We start from the raw sequence: 24,196 nt of genomic DNA, 5'->3' as shown, positions 1-24,196 counted from the left end.
CAGCCTGAGATGTCATACTTACAATGGCACACAATTTAAAACTTACAAATTGTATATTTCTGGGATAGTCTATATTTTCAGACTGTAGTTGATCATAACTGAAATTGCAAAAAGTAAAACCGAGTGTGGGGGCTGCTATATACTCTGAGTATACTAACTGCTTACCCTCCCCTGGAATATAAGCTTCATGAGAGCAGGAACTCTGAAGAAATGAACAAATGGATGGAAAAATGTGTAGAATTCATCACATATAAATCAGCCCTTAGTTAGACATTATTTCTTTTTAGTGAAAGTACCATAAATTGGTTTCTCAAATAAAATTAACTGGAGACAAAAGTGTTGCAGTTTTCTTTCTGTAATCTACCAAACCTAACACAGCTCTAAACACAGAAAAGCAAATGGACTAAGGACAATGTGACACAGGACAAAAGGAGGGCAGAAATGTGTATGAGATCATGTCAACCCCCCTCCCTTTAAAAAAATGTGAATAATCAGCCCAGAAAAGATGGCTGACTTCCCCAAATGTTTCCAGAATGATAGGTAAAACCTGAGTTTGTGAACATGGTTAACAACAATATAACTTCAGTTATAGAATAGTTACATACTTACCATAGAGTTTGGAAACTGATGAGTCATTTCATTAATTTATAATGTGCTGAGTCATTAACATGTCTCTATATGAACACTGGACAAGTAAGACACCAGCCCAACCTGGACGCCTATGGCTCTTTCAACTCTCACATCAAAAATATCTGGATAATCCTGTGTTTCCTTAACATGGTTCAGATGTTGCCTCTCTCATCTCTTGCTGCATCCGCTTTAATGTGGGCCTTCATCTCTTACAAGAGTGACTGAATTAGCTTCCCAGATCACTTGCTGCTTCCCGTTTTGCTTGTGTTCAAATTGCTTCTCCTTCCCAACTTTTTAAAAATAACAATTCTGACCATATCAATCCTCAGTTTAAAAGCTCCCTGTGACTCCCCTCTACCTTTAAGACAAAGTCCCTGGTTCTTAAGCATGGTAAACAAGGTCCTTCAAAATCTTGGACCCCATCTTCCTACCTATTACTCTAGCCTCATCTTTCAAAAGTGCTATATGTCCTTCTACTTTATATTCCAGCAACATTAAGCCAGTTGTAGTTCCCAAAATACAACCCACTGTCGTAGGCCTCTATGCATTTATATCTCCTATCTCTCTGTTTTGATTACCATCTCCTAACTTGGCTGCCTGGCAAATGCCTAGTCATCTTCTATGAATTGGATTGTGCTCTCTTACTTCCGCCTCCCAATTCATCAGTGAAGCTCTAACCTCCAATGTGATGGAATTTGGAGATAGGGTGTTTAAGAGATAATTAAGTTTAAATGAGGTCATCAGGGTGGGACAATCTGATAGGATTGGTGGCTTTAAAAGAAGATCTCTCTAGCTTTAGGCATGGTGTCACAGGCCTGTAATCCCAGCTACTAGGGAAACTGAGGCAGGAGGATCTCAAGTTTACAGCCAGCCTCAGAAGCTTAGCAAGACCTTGTCTCAAAATAAGCAGGGCTATGGGATGTAGCTCAGTGATAAAGCACCACTGGGTTCTGTCCCCTGTATGATGTGTGATGATGTATGTGTGTGTCCCTCTCTCTCCCCCTTCTTCTTGCTTTCTCTCTCTGATAAAGTGAGGATACAGAGAGAAGGTAACCTTGTAAAAGCCAAAGAGAGAGCCTTCACCATAAACTGACCATGCTATCTGCATTGTGATCTCAGACTTCAGCCTCTAGAACTTTAAGAAATAAGGTGTTGTTTAAGCCACTCAGACGATGGTATTTGGTTGTGGCTGCCCAAGCAAACTATGGCATCACCTCCTCTGATTAGCCTGCCCATCCCAGGCAGAATTAAGATCCTTCTCCTTTCTGATACTTCTCCATTTTGCAAATGCTTAAATTTCCCCATGTAACTACACCATTTGAATCATTCTTCTTAGGAGACTGTCAACTCTCTGAGTGGCAGCAATGCTGTCTTATTCCTCTTTTCCTCCCTAATACCTAACATAAAGTAATTCTTTCAATATTTATTTACCTTACAGTATGGCGAAAACATTAATTTCTCAAATAAAAAAAACTGACATGAATATTTGAATTGTTAAAGGAACCTTTGCTATCTACAGAAATTGTTATACAATGAGAAAACAAAGACATCAAGTCTATCCAGATTTAATCTATAACTTTAACATAATTCAAATCAATCATGAACTTGATGTGTTTATTACTAGGTTCACCTGGAAGAATAAAGGCATTGGGAAATCCAAGAAAATTTGGAAAAGAAAGAATAAAGATGAAACCTACTTTATTAGAATTTCAAAATGCCAAAAATTACATAGTAATGTGATTACAATAAAATGGAAATTAAAATACAGGTTTAAAAGAATTTAATATAAAGTGGCACTTAAAGCTAAAGTTAAGCAAAACCCCTATCTCACTCCTTATGACTAAATTCCAATTCAATACTACTTTAATGGGAAAATGTGAAAATATGAGAGTCCTAGAAGAATAATTTATAAAAAAATATAAAATTTCATCTAAAATGTACAAAAGTTGGGCTGGGGATGTGGCTCAAGCGGTAGCGAGCTCGCCTGGCATGCATGTGGCCCAGGTTCAATCCTCAGCACCACATACAAACAAAGATGTTGTGTCTGCTGAAAACTAAAAAATAAATATTAAAAATTCTCTCTCTCTCTCTCTCTCTCTCTCTCTCTTAAAAAAATAAAATGTACAAAAGTCTTTATTGTTCAGTTTTTCATTTTGAACATTTTCAAATTAATATATAAGTGTCACAATTATAAGACAAAGATCACTATTATATGCCCATCATCTACATCTACCAATTGTAAACATTCTACCACATTTGCTTTTTATTTCTACCACCCCCCCAATAATTGGGGGAAACTGAGGGTAATGGTGAAGGGATGAAGGGGGTATATGGAAAATTTTTATACTTTCCACTCAGTTTCCTATAATCTAAAAAATAAAATCCATTAATTTAAACAAATCATAATCAAATAATAACCTGGAGCTTTAATTAACACTATAAAAAAGGTTTAACACTCTGTGGATGACCTATCTATGAGACATCCCTACCTTTTCCTTATCAAATAATTCCAGGGCTCTGACCCTGACAGAAGGGTCAGGAGTGATTCTTAATTCACAGTCTGAGTCAATCACAGTGATTCCATTCTCCTTGCTAGTGACTAGACTGGGCATGCTGTGGGGCCTACTTCTGGCCAACAACACAGGAGGGGAGGTTTGCGGGCGGATGGGTTGGGAAAAGTTCTCCCGTCTTAAGGAGACCCATTGGAAGAGAAGTGTTCTTGCACTGGACTCAAGATGGCCAGAACTCTAGCAGAGAACTAGTCAGAATGCCAGGCCAACATAACTTGGGATGATAGACCAGAAAGATGGAAAGAACCTGGATCCCCAATGGCATTACTGAGTCCCCAAATTAAACAACCTTCTGATCACCTAGTTTTCTTTTCTTTATTGCAGTGCTGTAAATGGAACCAGGACCTTGTGCATGCTCAGCAAGTACTCCACCATCTCTTGTTTTGTTTTACAACAGTAGTACACTTGTCCAGTGTTGAAGTCCAGCTGAATCGGGTATGATCTGACCTAGTAGCTACTCTTTTTCTCTTCTTACAAGTAAAGAACTGAGATCCAGAGAGATTAAGCTATCTTGCCCAAGGTCATGCAGATTAAATGTGGGGAACTGGAATTTAATTCAGGCCAACCGCCTCCAAAGGACTTGTTCTTTCTGCACTACCCCATTTTGTCTCCAGTAGAAGCTGGGCACAGAATCTTCAAAGAGAAGCCAATATTTCAGGAGTCAGAGAAAACAAATAGTATCTTGCAATATAAGTAACTATAAACTGTGGAATATCCTTAAGGAGGAAACTCTTGAAAATTCTCTTAAATTAGAAAGAACATATTTTCATTTTCAGTTTGTATTCTTAACTTGAATATGAATGACAGCCCTACAGTCTAAAGGAAAGAAGATCAATATAATCAGCACTACAAAGATAATGTGTTTTTTGTTCATTTATTTTTGGCAGTACCAGGGGTTAAACCCAGGGGCACTTTACCACTGAGCTGCATCCCCAGTCCCTTTAGTTTTTTATTTTGAAACAGGGCATTTTTATGGTGCTTAGGCTGGCCTCAAACTTGTAATCCTCCTGCCTCAGTCTCTCTAGTCTATGGGATTACAAGAGTGCACCACTCTTCCCAGCTATAATCACCACTGTAAAACCATGTACAAGGCTCTGGGTTCAATTCAGAACATCAAAAAGTTAATTAAAAACAACAACAACAACAAAATCATACCCAGAAAATCTCCCATACTTATTTCAGTCACAGACTCATTAAGTGACCCTGTTCAGGCCATCCCTTGAGAAGATTATTATCAACCTACTGCCTTGTCTCAGAATCTGGTACAAAAAAAAAAAATGTTACTGGCCTTCGATGTTTTGAAGTACTTCATACTATACGTGAACAAAAAGCAGAGTTGAATTTCTATCTGTGTATTTTGTGCATCCCATATTTTCCTAAATTATATTTCTGGGGTTAAAAATGGGGTCACATTAACAATACACAGTGTATTTTCACGGCTCTAATCATTTACTATTATAACTTGACCTTCATTCTCACTGCAAAGCTTCCCCAATTATTTCTGCCAGAAGTACGTTGCTTTTTCTCAATGAACTTATAGCATGTGTTCTTCACATTCACTGGTCTTCCAAACTCCCTTAAGAAGCTCAGTGGCAGCAGCCCAGCCGTCCACTCTCTGTTCCACTGCACAAGGAGGTCCTACATTGCCTCTGATCCCACATTACCCCGTGGTAGGCCCTGGGGCTCTTCCACAGGCTCAAGCCTAACATCCACACAGTGTCCCAGTTTCTGTGCCTCTGTAATCACATCCTGCCCTGCTACTGACCTCCTCTAGGGGACACCCATGTCTGACCTGGATTCCCACAAGACCCAGGACTGCCTCCCCTGACCCCAAAGGACACTAATATTTGTTGTGATAGTGATATCACTACGGACAAAGATGTTTGGAAAGATAATTACCATAGTTTAACACCAGTTGCTTCTAAGAGGGGATGTTTTGGATAAGTTTTATTTAACTTTCTTCTTTGTACTTTCTTTTTTTCCCCTATTCATCTCTTTAATTTTTTTAACTCATGGTAAAACACACATGAATGTTACCATCTTCATCATTTTTAAGTGTTTCTTTCAGTGACATGAAGTGCATTCACATTGTTAGGTATTCATTTCCAGAATTTTCATCTTGCAAAGCAAAACTCTGTACCCATTAAACAACAACTCCCTACTCCCTCTCTCCTAGCTCCTCACAATCACTGGTCTACTTTCTACATCTAAGGATTTTACAGCTCTAGGTAACCTCATAAGAATGAGATCATACAGTGTTTATCCTCTTGTGACTGGCTTATTGTACTCAGCATAATGTCTTCAAGGTTGTCAATGTTGTAGCATGTGTCATAATTTCCTCCTTTTTAAGGCTGCATAGCATCTGTCCATCTATGAATGGACATCTGGATGGCTTCCACCTTTTGATTATTGCAAACTATACTCTTATAAACGTGGATGTACACATCTCTTGTATAGTCTCTGCATTCAACTATTTTGGATATGTACTCAGACATGGAAATAATGGATTATATTATACTTTTCTTTTTATGACATCACTTTGTTCTGTACTCTTTAAGCTATCAAGCATAAATCATTTTAATAAAAATGGCATTTTCCTTACCAAAAGTTGAAAATTACTAATTACCAAAAATAATAATTAAGTAATTTTATGTTCATTCTACTGAATATAACAGAAAAGATTTTCCATGCCTTAGAGGGAATTCGATTCCTTTATACTTGTAAATAATATTCAGTATCTGTTATTGTACATGATACTATTCAAGTTTTCCATATTCTAAGGGAGGACAAAAAGCTCAAATTTCTCAATAAGCCAAAGGCCAACTTGCTGAACAAGGACTTGGTTCACACAACAAAGAAAACCAAGAGAAACTTGAACATGAGGAGAAAGAGTAAAAGAGAAGATAACAAAGCCAAGTCATTGAATCAGACACAAAGTTCCTTAGGTAAATAGCATGCACATTGGTCTAGAAAACATTCTAATTATGAAAAAGAGGCAGGAAAAGTCCAGGATAGCTCTAGAAGGATAAATAGCAGATTAGTGGTTGCCTGGAGCTAGTGGTAGAAACAGTATGTGACTGGAAAGGGAAGGAGAGAGATTTTTGAGGTAACAATGTTTTAAAACTCATTTACAGTGATGGTTCTAACTCGGCCAATTTATTAACAGCCATTGGATGGCACATTTTAAATGGGTGAGGTTTATGGTATGTCAATTATGCTTCAATAAAGCTGATTTAAAAAAAAAAAAGAAAATCAAGGGAGGTAAGTGCAAGAATTTTCAAGACTCTGTGTTATTTCTGAACTAAAATGAGCCTTGTCCTCTCTTGGAATCAATTAGCATGACTGAAGCTGGGAGTGCCTTGCCTGCTGGGAATAAAAGCCAGAATGACACAGGCTTGGAAGAAGAGGAAATAAGGGGGAAAAGATAAGGGAGAAAAGCTTCACGCTCGCCCTGGAGTTGCTTGCTTACTGAACTGGGCTCCATTCAAAGACACCAAGGATTATTAGGGAAAAAAGAAGAAGCAGGACAAATTGGGACATAGTAAAAACATCTTAACAGAAATACACACGCAATGCTACGGAAGATTTTAAAAGCAAGAAAGCATATCCTGTTGTGAGTTGTTCCAGAAAGGCCTTTTGAAGAGGTGCTACTTATAAGCTTGGTCCCTGCACATTTCCGTCAATGTCTGCAGTGGTAAGAGGGGGCAGGGGGCAGCAGAGAGGGAGGCACTTGGCATAGACGTGCACATCCTGCATAAATAAGGGTGGGGCCACGGCCCTGTGTCTTTGTTCACCAGGTTGAACAAAGGTTTGATTGTGAAAAAGTCACGATCAAGGCACCAACAGGGAAAGGAGATAAGGCTGCAAAAGGGTCACATGAATCAAGGCAAGAGGTTGCCTTACCTAGTGAGGCATGCCTGAAGGTCATGGAGTGGAGAAATAGTCTGATGAGAGTCACGGCAGGAAGATGTTCTGGTCACACAGGAGTTCTCTCTTATACACCGTCTACTTAACATTTTACAGATAACCAATTCTCCAACATAGCCAATGCAGCGCCTGTTGTAAGGCATACTGTCTGATATCCATGGCAAGATGAATACTTTTGGCTAGTAGGTTCCTCTCCAAGATCCCTGTGCCCTTCCGCTCCCCAGCATTGGGTTGTCTATGTTCTGAGCCCGGTGTATATGTCCCCAAATCTGTTTATGCTATTTGTGTGGTATTTACCTAAATTATTACAAAACCAATGAAATATGAGTGGTGGTGGTGGGAAGATTGTTTCTTCAAAATTCACACTGAATGTTTTGAAAAGCCTCGATGAAGGTGAGTCCCTAAAAGTGGGGACAGCAACTGCAAAGGATTAAGAGAATATATACTATCATATGAAAAGATTCTGCATGCAATCTTCTTAAGTACCTTTATTCTTGCTCATGTTTTAAAAAAAAAGACAAACTTAAAGCCAGGAGTGGTGGTGCACACTTGTACCACCATGAGCCTCCCAGCAGTTTTGGAGACTGAGGCAGGAGGATTGCAAGTTCAAAGTCAGACTCAGCAATTTAATGAGACTGTAAGCAACCTAGTGAGAGCTCGCCTCAAAATTTAAAAAAAAAAGTAAAAGTGGTTGGGAATGTAGCTTAGTGATTAAGGGGCCCCAGTTTCAATTCCTGTTACAAAAAAAAGAAAAAAAATTAGCCTAAAACTGGAAGTTACAGATTATGTAATACCAGTGTGAAAAGATGTTAAGGAACTCCAACCTACAGGCCCAATCTAAGAAAATGCTTTAGCCTATAACTAGAGATCAGTGAATGGGTGCACACTTGAATGTTTTATGTGAAAATAAAATGAAATATATATGTTTATTTTTTCTTTAGGATTCCCTAATTTAATTTAAGAAAAGGCCTTGGGCTGGGGCTGTAGCTTAGTGGCAGAGTGCTTGCCTAGCATGTGTTAGGCACTGGGTTAGATCCTCGGCACCACATAAAAATAAACAAATAAAGGCATTCTGTCCATCTACAAAAAGAAAAAAGAAAGGAAAAGAAAGAAAAAGAAAAGAAATGAAATTGTTTTAATTGCTGCATCCCTACCATCCAGAAAGATGCCTAGAACATAGTAAACATTAAATATTTGTGGAATGAATGAATGCATATGCTGAACAACCTTGGTATATTTTTGGCAAATAGTTGGAGAAATGTTTTATAGTACAAGGGGCAAACTGGGGCCAGAGATGCAGGTTTAGGAGTTATCAGGAACCTGTCTATCTTGTAACTCCAGGGCTTGGACTAGTGATTCCTACTTGAGAAGACATAAGACAAAATACCTAATAAAAGGTCTTCAACCTTAAAGGCAACACTTTTGGGGTTGGAAAGGACTTTATTGAAGATCTTCTAATCCTATCAATATAATATCCCCATGAAGGACTTGTTCAGTGTAGAACGAAGACTTTCTTTATCAATAATGTGGATCTACTCGTTTCCAGTATGCTTATCTCTGAAATTCCACAGCTACTAGAACCTTCTACAAGATATTAAGTCAAAACCTGGCCCTAATGTTACTTCTTACAAATGAGAAGTAAAAGTTTAATTTTGCTTGATAAAGTATAAATGATAGTAGTTTGGGAAGAAAAAAAAATGTCATCCCCAGAAAGCAAAGCTTCAGAGATGTTCAGAGCAGCTTTATTCACAGTTGCTAAAACTTGGAAGCAAGGAAGATGTCCTTCATTGGTGAATGAATAAACTGTGGCACTACCAGACAATGGAATATTATTCAGCCCTAAAAAGCTATTAAGCCATGGGAAGATATGGAACAATACTCAATCCATATTACTAAGTGAAAGAAACCAATCTTCATAAGCTGTATGCCATATGATTTCAATCATATGACATTATGGAAAAGGCAAAACATTAGAGATAGTAAAAAGATCAGTAATTGCCAGGAGTTAGGGGAGGAAGGGATGAACTAGGCAGTGAAACTATTCTGTATGATACTGCAATGATGGACACATGTCACTCCGTATTTGTCCAAACACATGAAATGCATAACACTAAGAGAGAACCCTAATGTGAACTATGGACTTTGAGTGATATTGATGTATCAATGTCACAACTGTCTGATATGATTAATTTCATCTTCTGGATAAAGTAATAAATGTGCCATTCCTAATGGGGGATGCTGATAATCGGGAAGGAGAGGGAAAGAACCTTCCTCTCAATTTTGCTGTGAACAAAAAAAAAAAAAAACAAAAAACAAAAAACAAAAAACCCAAAATAGTAGATCTTAAAAGTTTTAAGAAAAAAAGAAAACAAAACTTGAATAAGAGTCTAGGCAAGATGCTCTAAAGTCTAAGGCAGGTGGGGCTGGGGATGTGGCTCAGCGGTAGCGCGCTCGCCTGGCATGCGTGCGGCCCGGGTTCAATCCTCAGCACCACATACCAACAAAGATGTTGAGTCCGCCGAGAACTAAAAAAAAATAAATATTAAAAATTCTCTCTCTCTCTCTTCTCTCACTCTCTCTTTAAAAAAAAAAAAAAGTCTAAGGCAGGTGAATGTTTTAATTTTAATTTTTTTTGCCACAGTTCCTAACTAGGGGATTCTATTAAGGAAGACAGTTTTAGGGGAAAATCACATTTTATAAAAAAATACCCTTTCAGTTTCCATTCTTGGAGCCTTATACTGTCATCCCTTGCTAACTGAGGGAGATGGCTTCCAGGACCCCTGGCTGACACCCAAATCCTCAGATGCCCAAGTCTCTTGTTTAAAAGGTGTAGAATTTCCATATAACCTAGGCACGTCTTCGTCTATATTTTAAGTCATCTCTAGATTACTCGTAAATGCTGTTGCACAGTTATTATACTATAGTTTTTAGGAAATCACGAAATGAAAATAAAAGTCTATACATGTTCAATACAGACACAATTTAAAACAAATATTTTTACATGTAGATGGACACGATACCTTTATTTTATTCATTTGTTTTTATGTGGTGCTGAGGATCAAACCCAGGGCTTCACACATGCTAGGCAAATGCTCTACCATTGAGCCCAGATGCATTTTTTTTCCCAAATATTTTTGATTTGAGGTTGGTTGGAAACAGATGTGGAACCCATAGATGTGGGAGCCAACAGTATATATCATTTCATTTAATTGTCACGACTGTCTGTGACAGATAGGATTAACCCCATCTTCCGGATAAAGTAACAGGCTCAGGAAGCTGAGCAGCTTATTCAAAGTCACACGTGATGCTTCTCCAAGGAGGCTAAAAGGTTCTAAGCATTAAATTCTGACACCCATGTGTCATAGATTCTGACTGAAGAATAAAGGTGGTGAAGGTTCCTCAAGAAACCAGTGTAAACATCCAGGTTGTCCTTGATGTGCTTATAAGCAAATGTATTAAAACCCCAAATAAAACAATGTATTAAAACCCCAGATAAGACAAGTAGGCCTGGGTGAATTAGGGGATTGTCAGAAACCTATCAGAAAAGGGTCTAAACTAACACATTTATAAAATGAGAAGGAGCTATGGTAGTTTAAAATGGTAAGGGCAAAATCCACCCCAGGAACCAGATGGATTAGTCAGGAAAAATCACCAATAGTAAACCGCACTCTGCTCTAGGTCTTCTCCACAGAATTTCATTTTAAAATCCACAGATTTGGCTATTCCCCGGACTAGGAATGAAGTGGTGGTGGATGAATTTGCTTAAGGTCACAAGCCAGGATTTACAGAGAGGACAAACAAGTTTCTTCTAGGTCTCCCTCATGGCCAACTTTTCCTAAAAGTTTTCTTGTTGCTTTCCTGACTGTACGAGTATTTTCTGTTCCTCTGGCATCAAACCCACACATGATTTCTAAAGTAATAGCCACATAAACTGTTAAATATGTGTTGGTTTAATATATGATAAATTTCTTGGCTTAATGTTCTAAAATCAATCCCCACCACACAAAATCACCCCCACTGGTTTGTCTTTTGGAAATGATCAAATAAGGATAAATATCCCTGGGTTTTTTGTTTTTTTTTTGTTTTTTTTTTTTTGTTTTTTTAGGAAAAACCCAGCCAGATTTCACTGCGGAGAGGTGTGATATCAACAATACATATGTCTATTCTGACCCTCTGCGTGTAATTTGCTTAGGAAAGGTACTTTGTACAGTATTAAACTAATTTTTGAAGTAGAAATCAATACCCAAACCAAGACAATTCAGTGGCAAGCTCAGTAATCCAAACAAACTCTCAGGAAGAAAGAACACAACACTGAGAATCCACTGTGTGTCAGCAGCCAGGAAAAGCAGCATAAGAGATCTGGTCATGTTTTCCATTCAGGGACTCGAACATTTCAGAAGGTCATGGCTGAGTTCAAGGGCTGGAACTTTAATATTCCATGAATTCAGTGGAAAGACCTCCAGTTTCCCTTCCACCCAACGTGATGATTACACAGAACCAGAAAAGCAGAACTTTCTTTTGGAACATAAAAACTTGTTCTTCTGTAGGATTCTACAATTCTCTCCCCTTTTCTCCTCTTCTCTAATGAAACGTGGGATACTGGCAGCAGGTCACACTATTCTAAGCATAAATCCACTCGAGGGAAGGAGTAGAAATCATGGTCACTTCCTTAGAAAGAGTAATAAATGAATGCATACATTAAGAAGAAGTAGGAGATTTCATTCAAGGAATTTAGTCATGATGATCTAACAGGAAGGGCAGTCACAGTAGAAAATGTCCTTGTCCTCTATCTTCTCTGCTATAATCATATAGCACCTGAGTTTTTACAATGACCCCCAGAATTTATATTCACAATGCACCATCTCTATATCAGTTACTAGACACTAATTTATGTTACTATAAATATCTATCGTTGATAATCTATCTTCCTTCATCCCTGAAGTTTCAACCCGTCTTTACTATTCTAGCACACTTCCAAGCCTAATTATATTATTACTCTAGCATACCCTCATTCTTAATGTATTATTACCCAAGCATATGCCCCATCCTTACTGTATCATTACTCCATCCATCTCCTACCCTTATAGCATCAGTACTCCAGCACATACTCCACCATATTCTTCTAGCACATCCCCCAGGCCTTACTAATCCTCTTTCCTTCCACAAGCATCGCTTGGTTTAAGGACACTTAAATCTAACAGTAATGCTGTGTTTATTTATTAAACATTGCAGTGGTAAATGGTAAATGTATATATTGTTTTAAGAGTGATAATAGAGGAAACATTAACCTCTGGGGTGCTAGTGGACTATTCAGCTATATTATATTTGTTTCACATAATGACTTTATAATATTTAAACTTGGACCCTTTCCAGATTTCCAAAGGAGAGGGTTATTTTTGTTTTTGTTCTTTTTTCTTTGTTTGTTTGCAATGGTAGAGCAGCAATGGCTATATTCAAAGCATAAGGTGGACGACGGTTACATTTCCCTACTGTCAATTTCTATATCCTATTTCTATGGAAAGATGGGCGATGACATCGCTAAGCTGTTTCCTGCTGAAAGAGGGTGAAGTTGGGGGGAGTAAACCAAAGTCCTTGTTCTGTATCAGGTGAGGTGTGGACAGTGAAGGGTATTCAGCCTCAGGGCAGTCCAGAGGTCCACAGTGACAGATGGCCGATGACTGGACAGGTATTCGTAGGAAGTTTGTTGTTTTTAATGTTTCTAATAACTGGATTCTTATCATCTCATTCTCATGAGTCACATTTCCCTCTTTCCTCTGACTCTAAAAAACTCGGAGACAATCAACCTACCCCAGTGCATATGACTCTCCTAAATGTGCATTAATTCTAGTCTTCTATTTTTCTATTTCCCAGCCCCATTTCCTCATTTATTGTATTTTTATATTCTGACGTGCATCTCTAGAACACATCTCAGATTCTTTCCTACAAGAAAAGGTATACATAAAAACATATACAATTCCATGTCTCGCTTTTCTTTACAATGATTTTGGAAATTCCCTCTAAACCCCTGCATTTGACTGTTGAATGTCCCTTTCCACATGCCAGGTCCTGGGAAGATGCATGCAAGCCAGTAGAGGCAGAGGGACTGTTCAGGCCTGTATTCACACCAGAGTATCACCCAAGCCTTCTCTTGATCTTTGATACTACAACATTCTATAAGGAGAAGTAACTTTCTCATCAAAGGAAGCAGGAGATCTAACTTTTCAACAAGGCAAACAACTTGAAATAAGAAACACATTTAAATGACTTTGAAATGTATGATATTAAGAGAGCTACTAGTTGGACTCAGAGTATAGCTTAGGGGTAGAGTGTTTGCCTGGCATGTGTGAGGCCCTGGGTTTCATCCCTAACTCCAAAGAAAGAAGAAACAAAGAGGAAAAAAAAAAAAAAAACAAGTTCCTGAACCAATCTTTCCCTCCCTTTCCCAAGAGGAGGGGCCAGTATGAGAGCTGAGTACTGGGCAATACAAGGAGAAACACTGGCAGTGGGCCTGGGTGGCTGGAGGTGGCAGGTGGGAGAAGGATTCGTGAAAATGGCTGCATTGAGCACATACATAAATAGAGTATAACGAGAGCTGTATTTCTCATTCCCAAAGATGACAGTTATAAACACAGACTGGGCAAAGCTAGAAAGAACCCTGAGATGTTCAGATAAATGAATTTGGAAATATGGCTTCATAATATGTATATTATATTTTACTATATATTTTATATGTATTTATGACATATTTAATATGTATTTGTATACTTATGATAACGAATATAGTTTTTGTATGAATTTATGATACATATCATATGGCATGTCAATATTCTATGTGAGTATTTACAATCTATAAATTTACACATATAATATGTTGTATATGTGTATACAGAGAGAAACTTGTAACCATTTATTGTTATGAATAACACCATCCGGGCACCAGGGAAACACTTCACATCTCCTTTCTTTGTCCTTGACACAAGAGGGAAGCTGTGGAGGTTCATGGGGTTGTACTGCTGTCCACACTGTAAATGGAGCCTGATTTTTGGAAAGCAAAGTAGGACACCAGGAAAGGGCTTCCTAAGAGATAACACAAACGACTTAATTTGTTAAACTAGTTTTAGACACAATGAATATGATAGAGTCTTCTACTGAGCCAGAGGTGCCAAGTATTCATTATCTGTTTTCTTTCTTTTCTTCTCATCCCAACGGGTGGTTCTGGAATGAGTTCCTGCACTATCTGCAACAGTTGGAAGGGCGACTGAGGAAAATTTCACAAAACTAAACAATTCTTAATATACTATAAGTCATATGTAGTACAGGTTTTTGTTTTGCTTTTTTCGTAGTGTTGGGAATTTTTAAAACTGCCATGTGTTCTAAGGGAAGATTCTGTTAAGGAAGATAGTCTAAGGAGGAGAAAGTAATCATGTTTCATAAAAATATTTCTTTCGGGTGCTACTCTAGATGCTTATGTATAAGATTAGCTTTGTTTTTACAGATAAGGAAATAATTAAAATGAGCAGAAATCAATGAAATTGAAAGCAGAAAAAAAATAGAGAAAATTAATGATAATATAGTGCTGGGTTTTACAAAGATCTATAAAATCGATGAACGTTTAGCAAGACTAAGAAAAAGAAGAAAAAGAAGAAAAGAAAATACAGATTATGAATATCAGGAAGGAAATGAAGTATATCACTACAGATTCTGCAGTCTCAAAATAAATAAATAAATAAATAAAACCTGTATAACCCAGAAAAAATGGATTGTTTGAAAAACACAACTCACTCAATATGAAATAGGTAATATGAACAGCAGTATAACTCTTAGGGAGAATGTGAATTTGTAATTTTAAAAAATCTACTACTCTTGGGCTGGGGATGTGGCTCAAGTGGTAGTGTGCTTGCCTGGCATGCGCGGAGCCTGGATTCGATCCTCAGCACCACAAACAAATAAAATAAAGATGTTGTGTCCACAGAAAACTGAAAAATAAATATTAAAAAATTCTCTCTTTAAAAAAAAATCTCCTGGGCTGGGGATGTGGCTCAAGCGGTAGCGTGCTCGCCTGGCGCGCATGCGGCCCGGGTTCGATCCTCAGCACCATATACAAAGGAAGATGTTGTGTCCGCCGAGAACTAAGAAAAAATAAATAAATGTTAAAATTCTCTCTCTCTCTCTGTCCCCCTCTCTCTCTCACTCTCTCTTAAAAAAAAAAAAAAAAATCTCCTACTCTCTGCCTCTTGCTCCCCCCAAAAAACAAAAAACTACAGGCACAAATGTTTTCACTAGAGAATTCTACCAAATACATAATGAAGAATTAATATCAACCCTATGTAAATTTTTTTCCAGAAAATAGAAGAGCTGAAGATACTTCTCAATTTACTTTATGAAGTAGCATTATCCTGATATCAAATCCAAACAGAAACAGTACAAAACATGCAAATTACAGGCTCTCAGGAATATAGGTGGAAAAATCTTTACAAAATACTAATAAATAGAATTCAGCAATGTTAAAAGAAAATCATACACCATGACCAAGTGGGGGTGTAAGGCAAGTTCAAGAACTGAAAAAAGTCAATCAACATAATCGACCACATAGACAGGTTAAAAAAAGAAAAATCACATAATCATATCTATCAATTTGGAAAAAACAGTCAACAAAATCCCATCCTCTTAATAAAAACTGAAATAGAGAAAAAATCTGAGAAAAACTGGAATATAAGGAAATTCATCAACTTAATTAGGAGCATCTACAAAAAAAAACCCAACACCAAGATAATGTCTAAAGACAAAATGCTTTTTCCTTAGGACCAGGAACAAGGCAAGGATATCCATTCAACATTCATTCATTCAACAGGTGCCAGTGTAATAAGGCAAGAAAAGGAAATAAAAAGCATATAGATCATAAATGAAGAACAAAATTGCCTCTATTTGTAGATGACATGATTGTTTATGTTAAAAATCATAAGGAATGTAAAATAATCCACAAATGCTGTGAGTTTAACAAAGTTGCAAGATGCAAGATAAATATATGAAAATCAATTGCATTTTAATATACTACCAAATGCCAATTCTAAAGCCTATAAACTGCATGATTTCATGTATAAACTGCCCCCTCCCTGCCTTTTTTTTGGCAGTGCTGGGAACTGAACCCAGGGCCTTGTGCATGCTAGGCCTATAAAATATTTTTGAAATAACAAAATTACAGAAATGGAATACAAATTTTATGGCCAAAAGTTAAAAGTCTATGGAAGAAAGGAGGTGGGTATGGCTCTAAATGGGGAACATGAGGAATTTTTGTGGTGGTGAAAATGCTTACAACTTCACTGTATCAAAGCCAATGTCCTGGCTGTGGGATGGTACTATCATTTTGCAAAAGGTTACCACTGGGGGGCGGGGCTGGAGTTGTAGCTCAGAGGTAGAGCACTTACCTCGTACATGTGAGGCACTGCACGCGATTTCCAGCACCACAAATAAATAAGCAAATAAAATAAAGGTCCATCAACAAGTAAAAAAATATTTTAAAAAAATAAGGTTACCATTGAGGAAATTGGGAAAATGGTACAAGGGAGTGATCTGTATTACTTGTAACAATTGCATGAGAATCTACAATTATTGCTAAGTAAAGAGCATATGAAATATATTTAACTATATTTGAAATATCAAATACATTTCAACCATTATGTTGACTTGAATTGACATTTTGAAGAAAATTTATACACTTTGAAAACATTAAAAAAAAAAACCTCAGAAAGCATACAAACTTCAAAGTAATAGAAAAAAGAAAAATACTAAAATAAAACTCAGGGGGAAAAGCTGAGAAGAAAAAAAAAATTACCATACCAAATTCACCCACTACCGATAAAAGCAACAATAATGTGTCAGAAAGCTATTTTTATTACATCTAGAATATAGATCATCTGAAATCCCTGAAACTTGATTTATATCCTTTACTAGAATATTGATTACCCATCGGAACACTGTGAATAAACAGCAAGCCCACGTGAGTGCTCTTGCCCCAAGCCATATCGGGCACACACGTGCCTCCTATATAGCTAGCTCCCTTTCTTTCCTTACATTATGCCATCATTTGAAGGTGGAAAAACTGTTTATAATTATATAAGTTCACAATCTAATTCTGTTTTGCATAGAATCACAAAAACAGTGTGACAGAGTATTATTATTATTATACACTTAGCCTTCTTAGAATGCAATAAACGTCTATCTTCAAAGGAAAGCAGTACTTTGCTTTGTTCAAAAGTTTACCCTGAGTCGTGGGCGTTTTAGAGAGTCACTCAGGTCAACACTGCTCTGGTATTTGAATCCCCCACACTGCACCAAGTGGTCTCCTCTGTAGCATTTAGATTCTCAGCCACTTCCACCCAGGTACAGGCATCTGACGGTCTCCTAGTGGAGTCAGTGAATACACGTCTAAATGTGTTACTTTATTAAGAAATGGGTTTCCTTTTATTTTCTCTTCTACATGACAGGTAGGGCACTGTATTGAGTTTTTCCAGTCATACATATGGGTTGACAAATTTCATTCTAGGATATTAAAGGGTGCCTTACACAATAATCATCATTTAAAAAAAAAGGTCCTGACCTCTTCCAGGAGCCCCTCCGAAAGCATTGCAGGGTTTTTTTCTCCTTGACTGCATTCCACTGGAAGGCCATGCACGGGAAATAACCATGGCTGGCTGATAACAACAACAATATAAGTCACGGACAGCAATACCAGGGGCACTCACACAAGCAGCGGGGAGGATAAGGCCACCTTCAGGCAGCGACCAAGGCGACCACAACAAAACAAAATCATTAAGAGAGAAAAGAAAACGTGCCCAAACTGTACCCCAGGTTGTATCGCCCTCCCCACTCTCATTCTGGTTAATATAAAACATGCTTCCCTTTCCTTTACCTGGGCATAAAAAGTCTGACCTGATACCCACACTCTCTCCAATGGAATTTTTCTTATTTCCAATTCGGGACACACAACACAAGCTTTCCTTATAGAATAATCACTAGATCTACGTGGAAAATTTTGGCAACTCACAAGAGAGGACCTATCTGAGGATTCCAGGGAAATATGTACCCATGAAACAGCTACCAGAAGAAACTAGAAATTTAGAAAATTTCTAATTTACCTTCTCATTGAAATCTAAAATTTTATAACAGTGAGAGTAGGGCAAGGAGTGATGAAGAAGAAACAATTTGAAAGCAGAGAAATTGAGAAATCGGATGAAAGATTAAAAAACACAAGAGTAGATGGAATGGCGCAAACTATGTTGTATGTATTTGTGAACGTCAAAATGAACCTCACTATTATATGCACTACTAAAAAATTTTAGAAGAAATATGCAAAGAAATGAAATGCAAAAAAAAAATTAAAAGCCCAGGGGCTGGGGATGTGGCTCAAGCGGTAGCGCGCTCGCCTGGCATGCGTGCGGCCTGGTTCGATCCTCAGCACCATATACCAACAAAGATGTTGTGTCTGCCGAAAACTAAAAAATAAATATTAAAAAATTAAAAAAAAAAAGCCCACAGAAGTAAAGAAATACACAAAACAAAAACATAGTAGATGATACTTTTTTTTTTTTTAAATTCAGAGGATTCATGAAAGTGATTAAAAGAATCAAAGAAAATATGTGACATGGAAGATATACCCAGGAGACCAAATACACACATATTTTAATTTCCTGAAAGAGACTCCAGGGTGAAAAGGGGAGCAATAATCAAAGTAATAACTGAATGCCTAGAAGGCATGGAATAAAATCCACCTCTCAATTCTAATAACAACCTAAGTAGGAAGAGTAAAAATATTATTATCTCAAGCCAACTTTCTGCATCATATTTAATGGCAAAACACCAAAAACTGCTCAAAGTAAGGTAAGAGCAAGTTCAGGACATCACTAGTATTTAACACAACTCAGGTCACACAGGTAGACCAGCAGGAACCAGAAATAAAATGAATAAGTACTGGTATGGGGGAGATGAAAGGCATTGTTCTCTGTGGCTGAGCTAAAGGACCACACACGAGAATCAACTGAAAATCATTAAGTAAAGATGGTGAGGAAAAGCTAGTCACAAGTGAAACAACTAAAGTTACAAAAAAGTACAATGAAGCCCAGCACGGTGGTGCATCTGTCATCCCAGTTACTTGAGTGGTTGAAGCAGAGGGATCACTTGAATCAGGAGTTGCCACCCTGGGCAAAATAGCAAGACCTTGAATCAAAACAAAAGCAAAAACAACAACAAAAAAACAAACAAACAAACAAAACCTACAAATATTCGCTTTGGTGGCATTAATACTAAAAGTGGAATGAATCAGAGATTAGCACAGCCCTTGCTTACATAAGAATGACATTCAGATTTCATTCCATATTTTTAAAAATAAGGGAAAAATACAATAAATGAAGAATCCCATTCATAGTAGGAATGGAAGCATAACATGAAGACATAAACTTAGAGAACTGACACAGAGAGAGAGAGAAGAGATAAATTCTAGCGGGGAAGAAAAAGAGAAGAGAGGACTTGCAGAAGAGGAAAAATAGCCAGGTCCCTGGATGGAGACATGGCAAAGGTATTGTCATTCTTTGGTGAGAGGCAGGGAGAGTTCCCACTTCTCAGAACTACAGGCTGAGAGTGGAGGACCCAGAAAACGCTATCCCCAAACCACACTCGATAACCTTGTGCCTAGGCAGAAAGCCAGAGGAAAACCCTGGCCCCGTTCCAAGGCCCTATCTCAACCATGCACTCCTAGGAGATGTGGGGCCATAAAACCACTGAGTGCATCATGGAGTTTCAGATGCAGGACTCTAACAAGCCAAGCTCACAACAGCCTCACAACTGGGTTCACCCTGACACGGTCAAAAGCTAAAACCATGTAGGAATGGACAAAGTGTGATCCATCCATGCTGTGGCATGTCATTCAGCCTTAAAGAGGAAGGACATTTTGACTCATGCTACACTATGGACGGAGCTTGAGGACATTATGCTGAGCAAAATAAGCCGATCACAGAAGGACAAATATTGCACCATCTTACTTGCATGTAGAATCTAAATTAATCAGACTCATAGGGACAGAAAGCAGAATAGTAGAAGCCAGGGACTGTGGAGAGGAGGAGAAGGGTGGTGACCCTTCATTGGGTACAGAGTTTCAGTCAGAGGAGATGCAGCAGTTCTAGAGAGCTGCTGTAACTAGTGTGCCTACTGTCAACAAGACTATGTTGCACGCTTAAAAATTTGTCAAAGGGGTGGATCTCAAATAGACCACAATTAAAAAAAAAAAGAACTAAATGTAGAAGAAAGAGCAGGAAATAGTGAGTCTGAAATGTCATTTATTTTTAATATTTTCATTTTTTAGTTGTAGTTGGACACAATACTTTTACTTATTTTTATTTTTATGTGGTGCTGAGGATTGAACCCAGGGCCTCACATGTGCTAGGTGAGCGCTCTACCACTGAGCCACAACCCCAGCCCCTGAAATGTTATTTTTTTTTTCTCTTTTTTTTTTTTCAAAGAGAGAGTGAGAGAGGAGAGAGAGAGAGAATTTTTGATATTTATTTTTAAGTTCACGGCGGACACAACATCTTTGTTGGTATGTGGTGCTGAGGATCGAACCCGAGCCACACGCATGCCAGGCGAGCGTGCTACCACTTGAGCCACATCCCCAGCCCTGAAATGTTATTTTTTAATCACATAATGTATTCATCCATAAACGATTCCTCTAAAATTATGAAAGCAACAACAAATTCATTCCTGGCACTCTGTGATTTTACCGGCTCTCTTCTCCAAATGGACTTAGACTCCTCACCTGCCCAGAGTCCTTCCCTCGGTATTCAACACCTCCTTGGGGCCCTTTAGGGCTCATGATGAAATTGGCATGTCCTTAGGCTGAGCTCCGTCTCTGAGTGCCCCTTACCCCTTGCCTGCAAGACTTCCACCACTGCCTTTTCATGCATGTCTATTCCTCTTTTTACATTTCCTGAACCTGCAGGCATGAGGTGTCCCAGGTGTCCCTACCACCTCCAACGGTCTCTTGCTCTTGCTTCTGTGAAATGGACACCCTCCATCTCTGAGGTTCTTGCAGCAGGACCTGGCGTCCCAACCCTGTCCCCCCCCCACACCCACTGCTGTTGTCTGTCATCTACTGACTCCACCCCAACCTCTCAATTCCTTGACATTCCTGGGTGAGGTGTGCCTCTTGCACGGCACCCCCATCCTCACTTCCAAGATCTACCTGTCTTAATAGGTAGCCCGGAAGCTACCTATCTCCTGGTTTTCTCTCAGCTTCAGTTCCTGAATCTGCAGGTCCTGTCTCCAATATTCACTGTGTGTGGATTAGAACAGTCAGCTTCATGGCTTTTTGCCCTGGTCTCCTGATCTATAAAATGGAATGGTAATAATGACACTGCCCATAGGTTTGGAGTAAAGACTAAAGGAGACTAAACTTATTCAGTATGTCTATTAGAATGGTGGTTAGCACACAGTGAGCTAAGAATATCAGTGTTGATAGTAGTCACACAATCACAAGTGAAGATGGTAGAAAAGATATGAGGGCTTCTACCTGCAGCAAAAAGTGCAGCAGAAGAAAAAACTCTGGGTTTGGGAAACTACAAAACCTAGCGGGGCCTCTGTTTCTTTACGCATAAGAGAGTGATGAGAACGTTTACCTCCTGTGTCTGAGGAGTCAGCACCTGGCAGGAGCCTCGGGTCACTCCCTTCCCATGTCAGAGAGGGTAGGTAGGTCAGAGCCTAAGATATTACCTGAGTATAATGTAAGCAAATAGAGAATGGATGGACATGGGTACTGGCATGGAAGTGAGTCAGTTCTGACCTTGGAACCACACTGCTTTGTCCTCAGTGATAACACTCTAAGCTATCTAAGATTCTGTGACGTTAAAGCAGAATGTGGTCAAGGTAAAATTGGCACTTAACACATTTCTACTTATTGAACTTTTAAAAGGAACTGACATCAATTTAAAATAGTGACATTCTTTTCAGTCCTATATGTGATATATATATAGGATCATCTGAAAGAATATTTCTGTACTTTACCAGTTTTCAAAATGTTCACCCTGTGGTCATGTGAGCCTCCCTGCCAGCTGCCTTCTCTAGAAGAGATCTGTGTGCCCTCCTTATCCCTTGGTGCCCGTCAGACCTCATTTCACTAACACTACTGTTACTTTGAGCAGAAATATGACTCTACACCCACCTTAAAATCTGTCAGGAGAATCCAGAAACCCTACTTCTTTCCCATGTCAGAGAGGGTAGGTAGGGTAGGGAGGGTAGGTATTTACTTCTGAGTCAATAACCAAGAAATGAAAGCAAGGCTCAAAGAGACACATGTACACTGGTGTTCACAGGAGCACTATTCATAATAGCCAAGAGGAGGAAACAGATAAGCTGTCCATCAACAGATGGATGGGTAAAGAAAATGTGGTAAATATATACAGAAGAATATTATTTAGCCTGAAAAAAGAAAAGGAATCCTGACATGTGCTACAGCATGGATGAACACCAAGGGCACAGAAGGACAAATACTACATCATTCCACTTCTAGGGTAGTCAAATTCATAGAGACAGAAAGTTGAATGAGGATTGCCAGGATTTGGTGAGTGGGGGGTATGGGAAATTAGTGTTTCATGGATACAGAGTTTCTGTTTTGCAAGATGAAAAGACTTCTGAAGACAAGATGGTGGATAGATAGATTGCAAAAACAATTGGAATATTCTTCATGCCACTAAACTTCATACTTAAAATAGAGTTAAGATGGTAAATTTTATGTTATGTGTATTTTATCACAATTTCAAAAATCCACCAGGAGGGCTGGAGATGTGGCTCAGCGGTAGCGCGCTCGCCTGGCATGCGTGCGGCCCGGGTTCGATCCTCAGCACCACATACCAACAAAGATGTTGTGTCCGCCGAGAACTAAAAAATAAATATTAAAAATTCTCTCTCTCTCTCTCTCTCTCTCTCTCTCTCTCTCTCTCCCTCCTCACTCTCTCTTTAAAAAAAAAAAAAATCCACCAGGAGAGTTATAGATGGTTGTTCTCACCCTTTAAATTATATCCAGAAGGGGTCTGGGGTTGTGGCTCAGTGGCAGAGTGCTCGCCTAGCACGTGCGAGGTCCTGGGTTCAATCCTCAGCACCACATTAAAAAAAAAAAAAAAAAATATATATATATATATATATATATATATATATCCAGAACCCAATTACTGTTCCTCAGCTCCCCACTTACCAACCCAGCTCGGGCCACTGTGACTTCTTTCTGAGATTAATACTGTGGCTTCCAATCCAATATCCTCCTCATTCCAACTGTCCACTCACAAGAGGATGCCAAAGGATTCCTTACAAAATGAAGTCAGGTCATATCACTGCTCTGTGCAAAACTCTGCGAAATTACCCAACCTGCCTTTCTCATCCATGGCTGTTGACTTGTGACAGCCCCATTGACCTTCTTACTGCTCCCTGGGCATGCCAGACATGGGCTCATGACAGTAGAGTGTATTTTGACATATTGTATATACATGCATATGGGTCTGTATCAGGTAGCTCCATGAAGGCAAGAATCTTTGTCCTGGCTACTGCTAGAATAGTGCCAAACATGGAAAACACTCAAAATATTTGTTGAATTAGTGAATAAATATAAGAAGGGTTGTTTTGAAGTCAAGTAGAACTTGACCTCAGAGCCAGAACTTGGACTGCAAGGGCATCTTGATGGTTTGACAAGGCTGCCACCTGGTGGCCAGATTCCCTTACTGCTTTCTGGGGGCTTCCCTAGAATCTCATTTGACCTTGAGAAAAGGGGTTTATGGGGCAGGCAGGAAACTGCCTCCTGAACACAAGGAAACCCAACCCTTCTCTAAAGCTTACACTGGTTGGGTAAGATGAGCTATACTCAAGGGGTACCTCGGGAAGAATAAGAACTGGCTACAATTCTGCACATGTGAGATTGATGGAAGAAAATCGTGCATGTTCAGTGTGGACACCTGGGTGGGCATGGGAGCTACAAAGCCAAAATTGTTTGATTTTTCTGCAGCCAAGTTTCCCTGATCTGGATAAAATACTACCTT

At 38.7% G+C, this 24,196-nt stretch overlaps 1 protein-coding gene across 6 annotated transcripts in view; it reads right to left on the bottom strand.

Moving 5' to 3' along the window:
- The window catches only part of Specc1 (sperm antigen with calponin homology and coiled-coil domains 1), a 205,203-nt gene that overhangs the window by 155,904 nt on the left and 25,103 nt on the right, over nucleotides 1-24,196 (bottom strand). Inside the window, exon 3 of one of the 6 annotated variants that reach the window (XM_077800659.1) lies at nucleotides 23,801-23,805. The exons of the other annotated variants lie outside the window; for them this stretch is intronic. Coding sequence (XP_077656785.1) covers nucleotides 23,801-23,805 — 5 coding nt within the window. The remainder of the gene's footprint in view (nucleotides 1-23,800; nucleotides 23,806-24,196) is intronic. 6 annotated transcript variants of the gene reach the window in all.

The sequence above is a fragment of the Urocitellus parryii genome, chromosome 7, assembly GCF_045843805.1.
Source record: "Urocitellus parryii isolate mUroPar1 chromosome 7, mUroPar1.hap1, whole genome shotgun sequence".
Classification (NCBI taxonomy): domain Eukaryota; kingdom Metazoa; phylum Chordata; class Mammalia; order Rodentia; family Sciuridae; genus Urocitellus; species Urocitellus parryii.
This window is presented reverse-complemented; position numbering and strand designations above follow the sequence as displayed.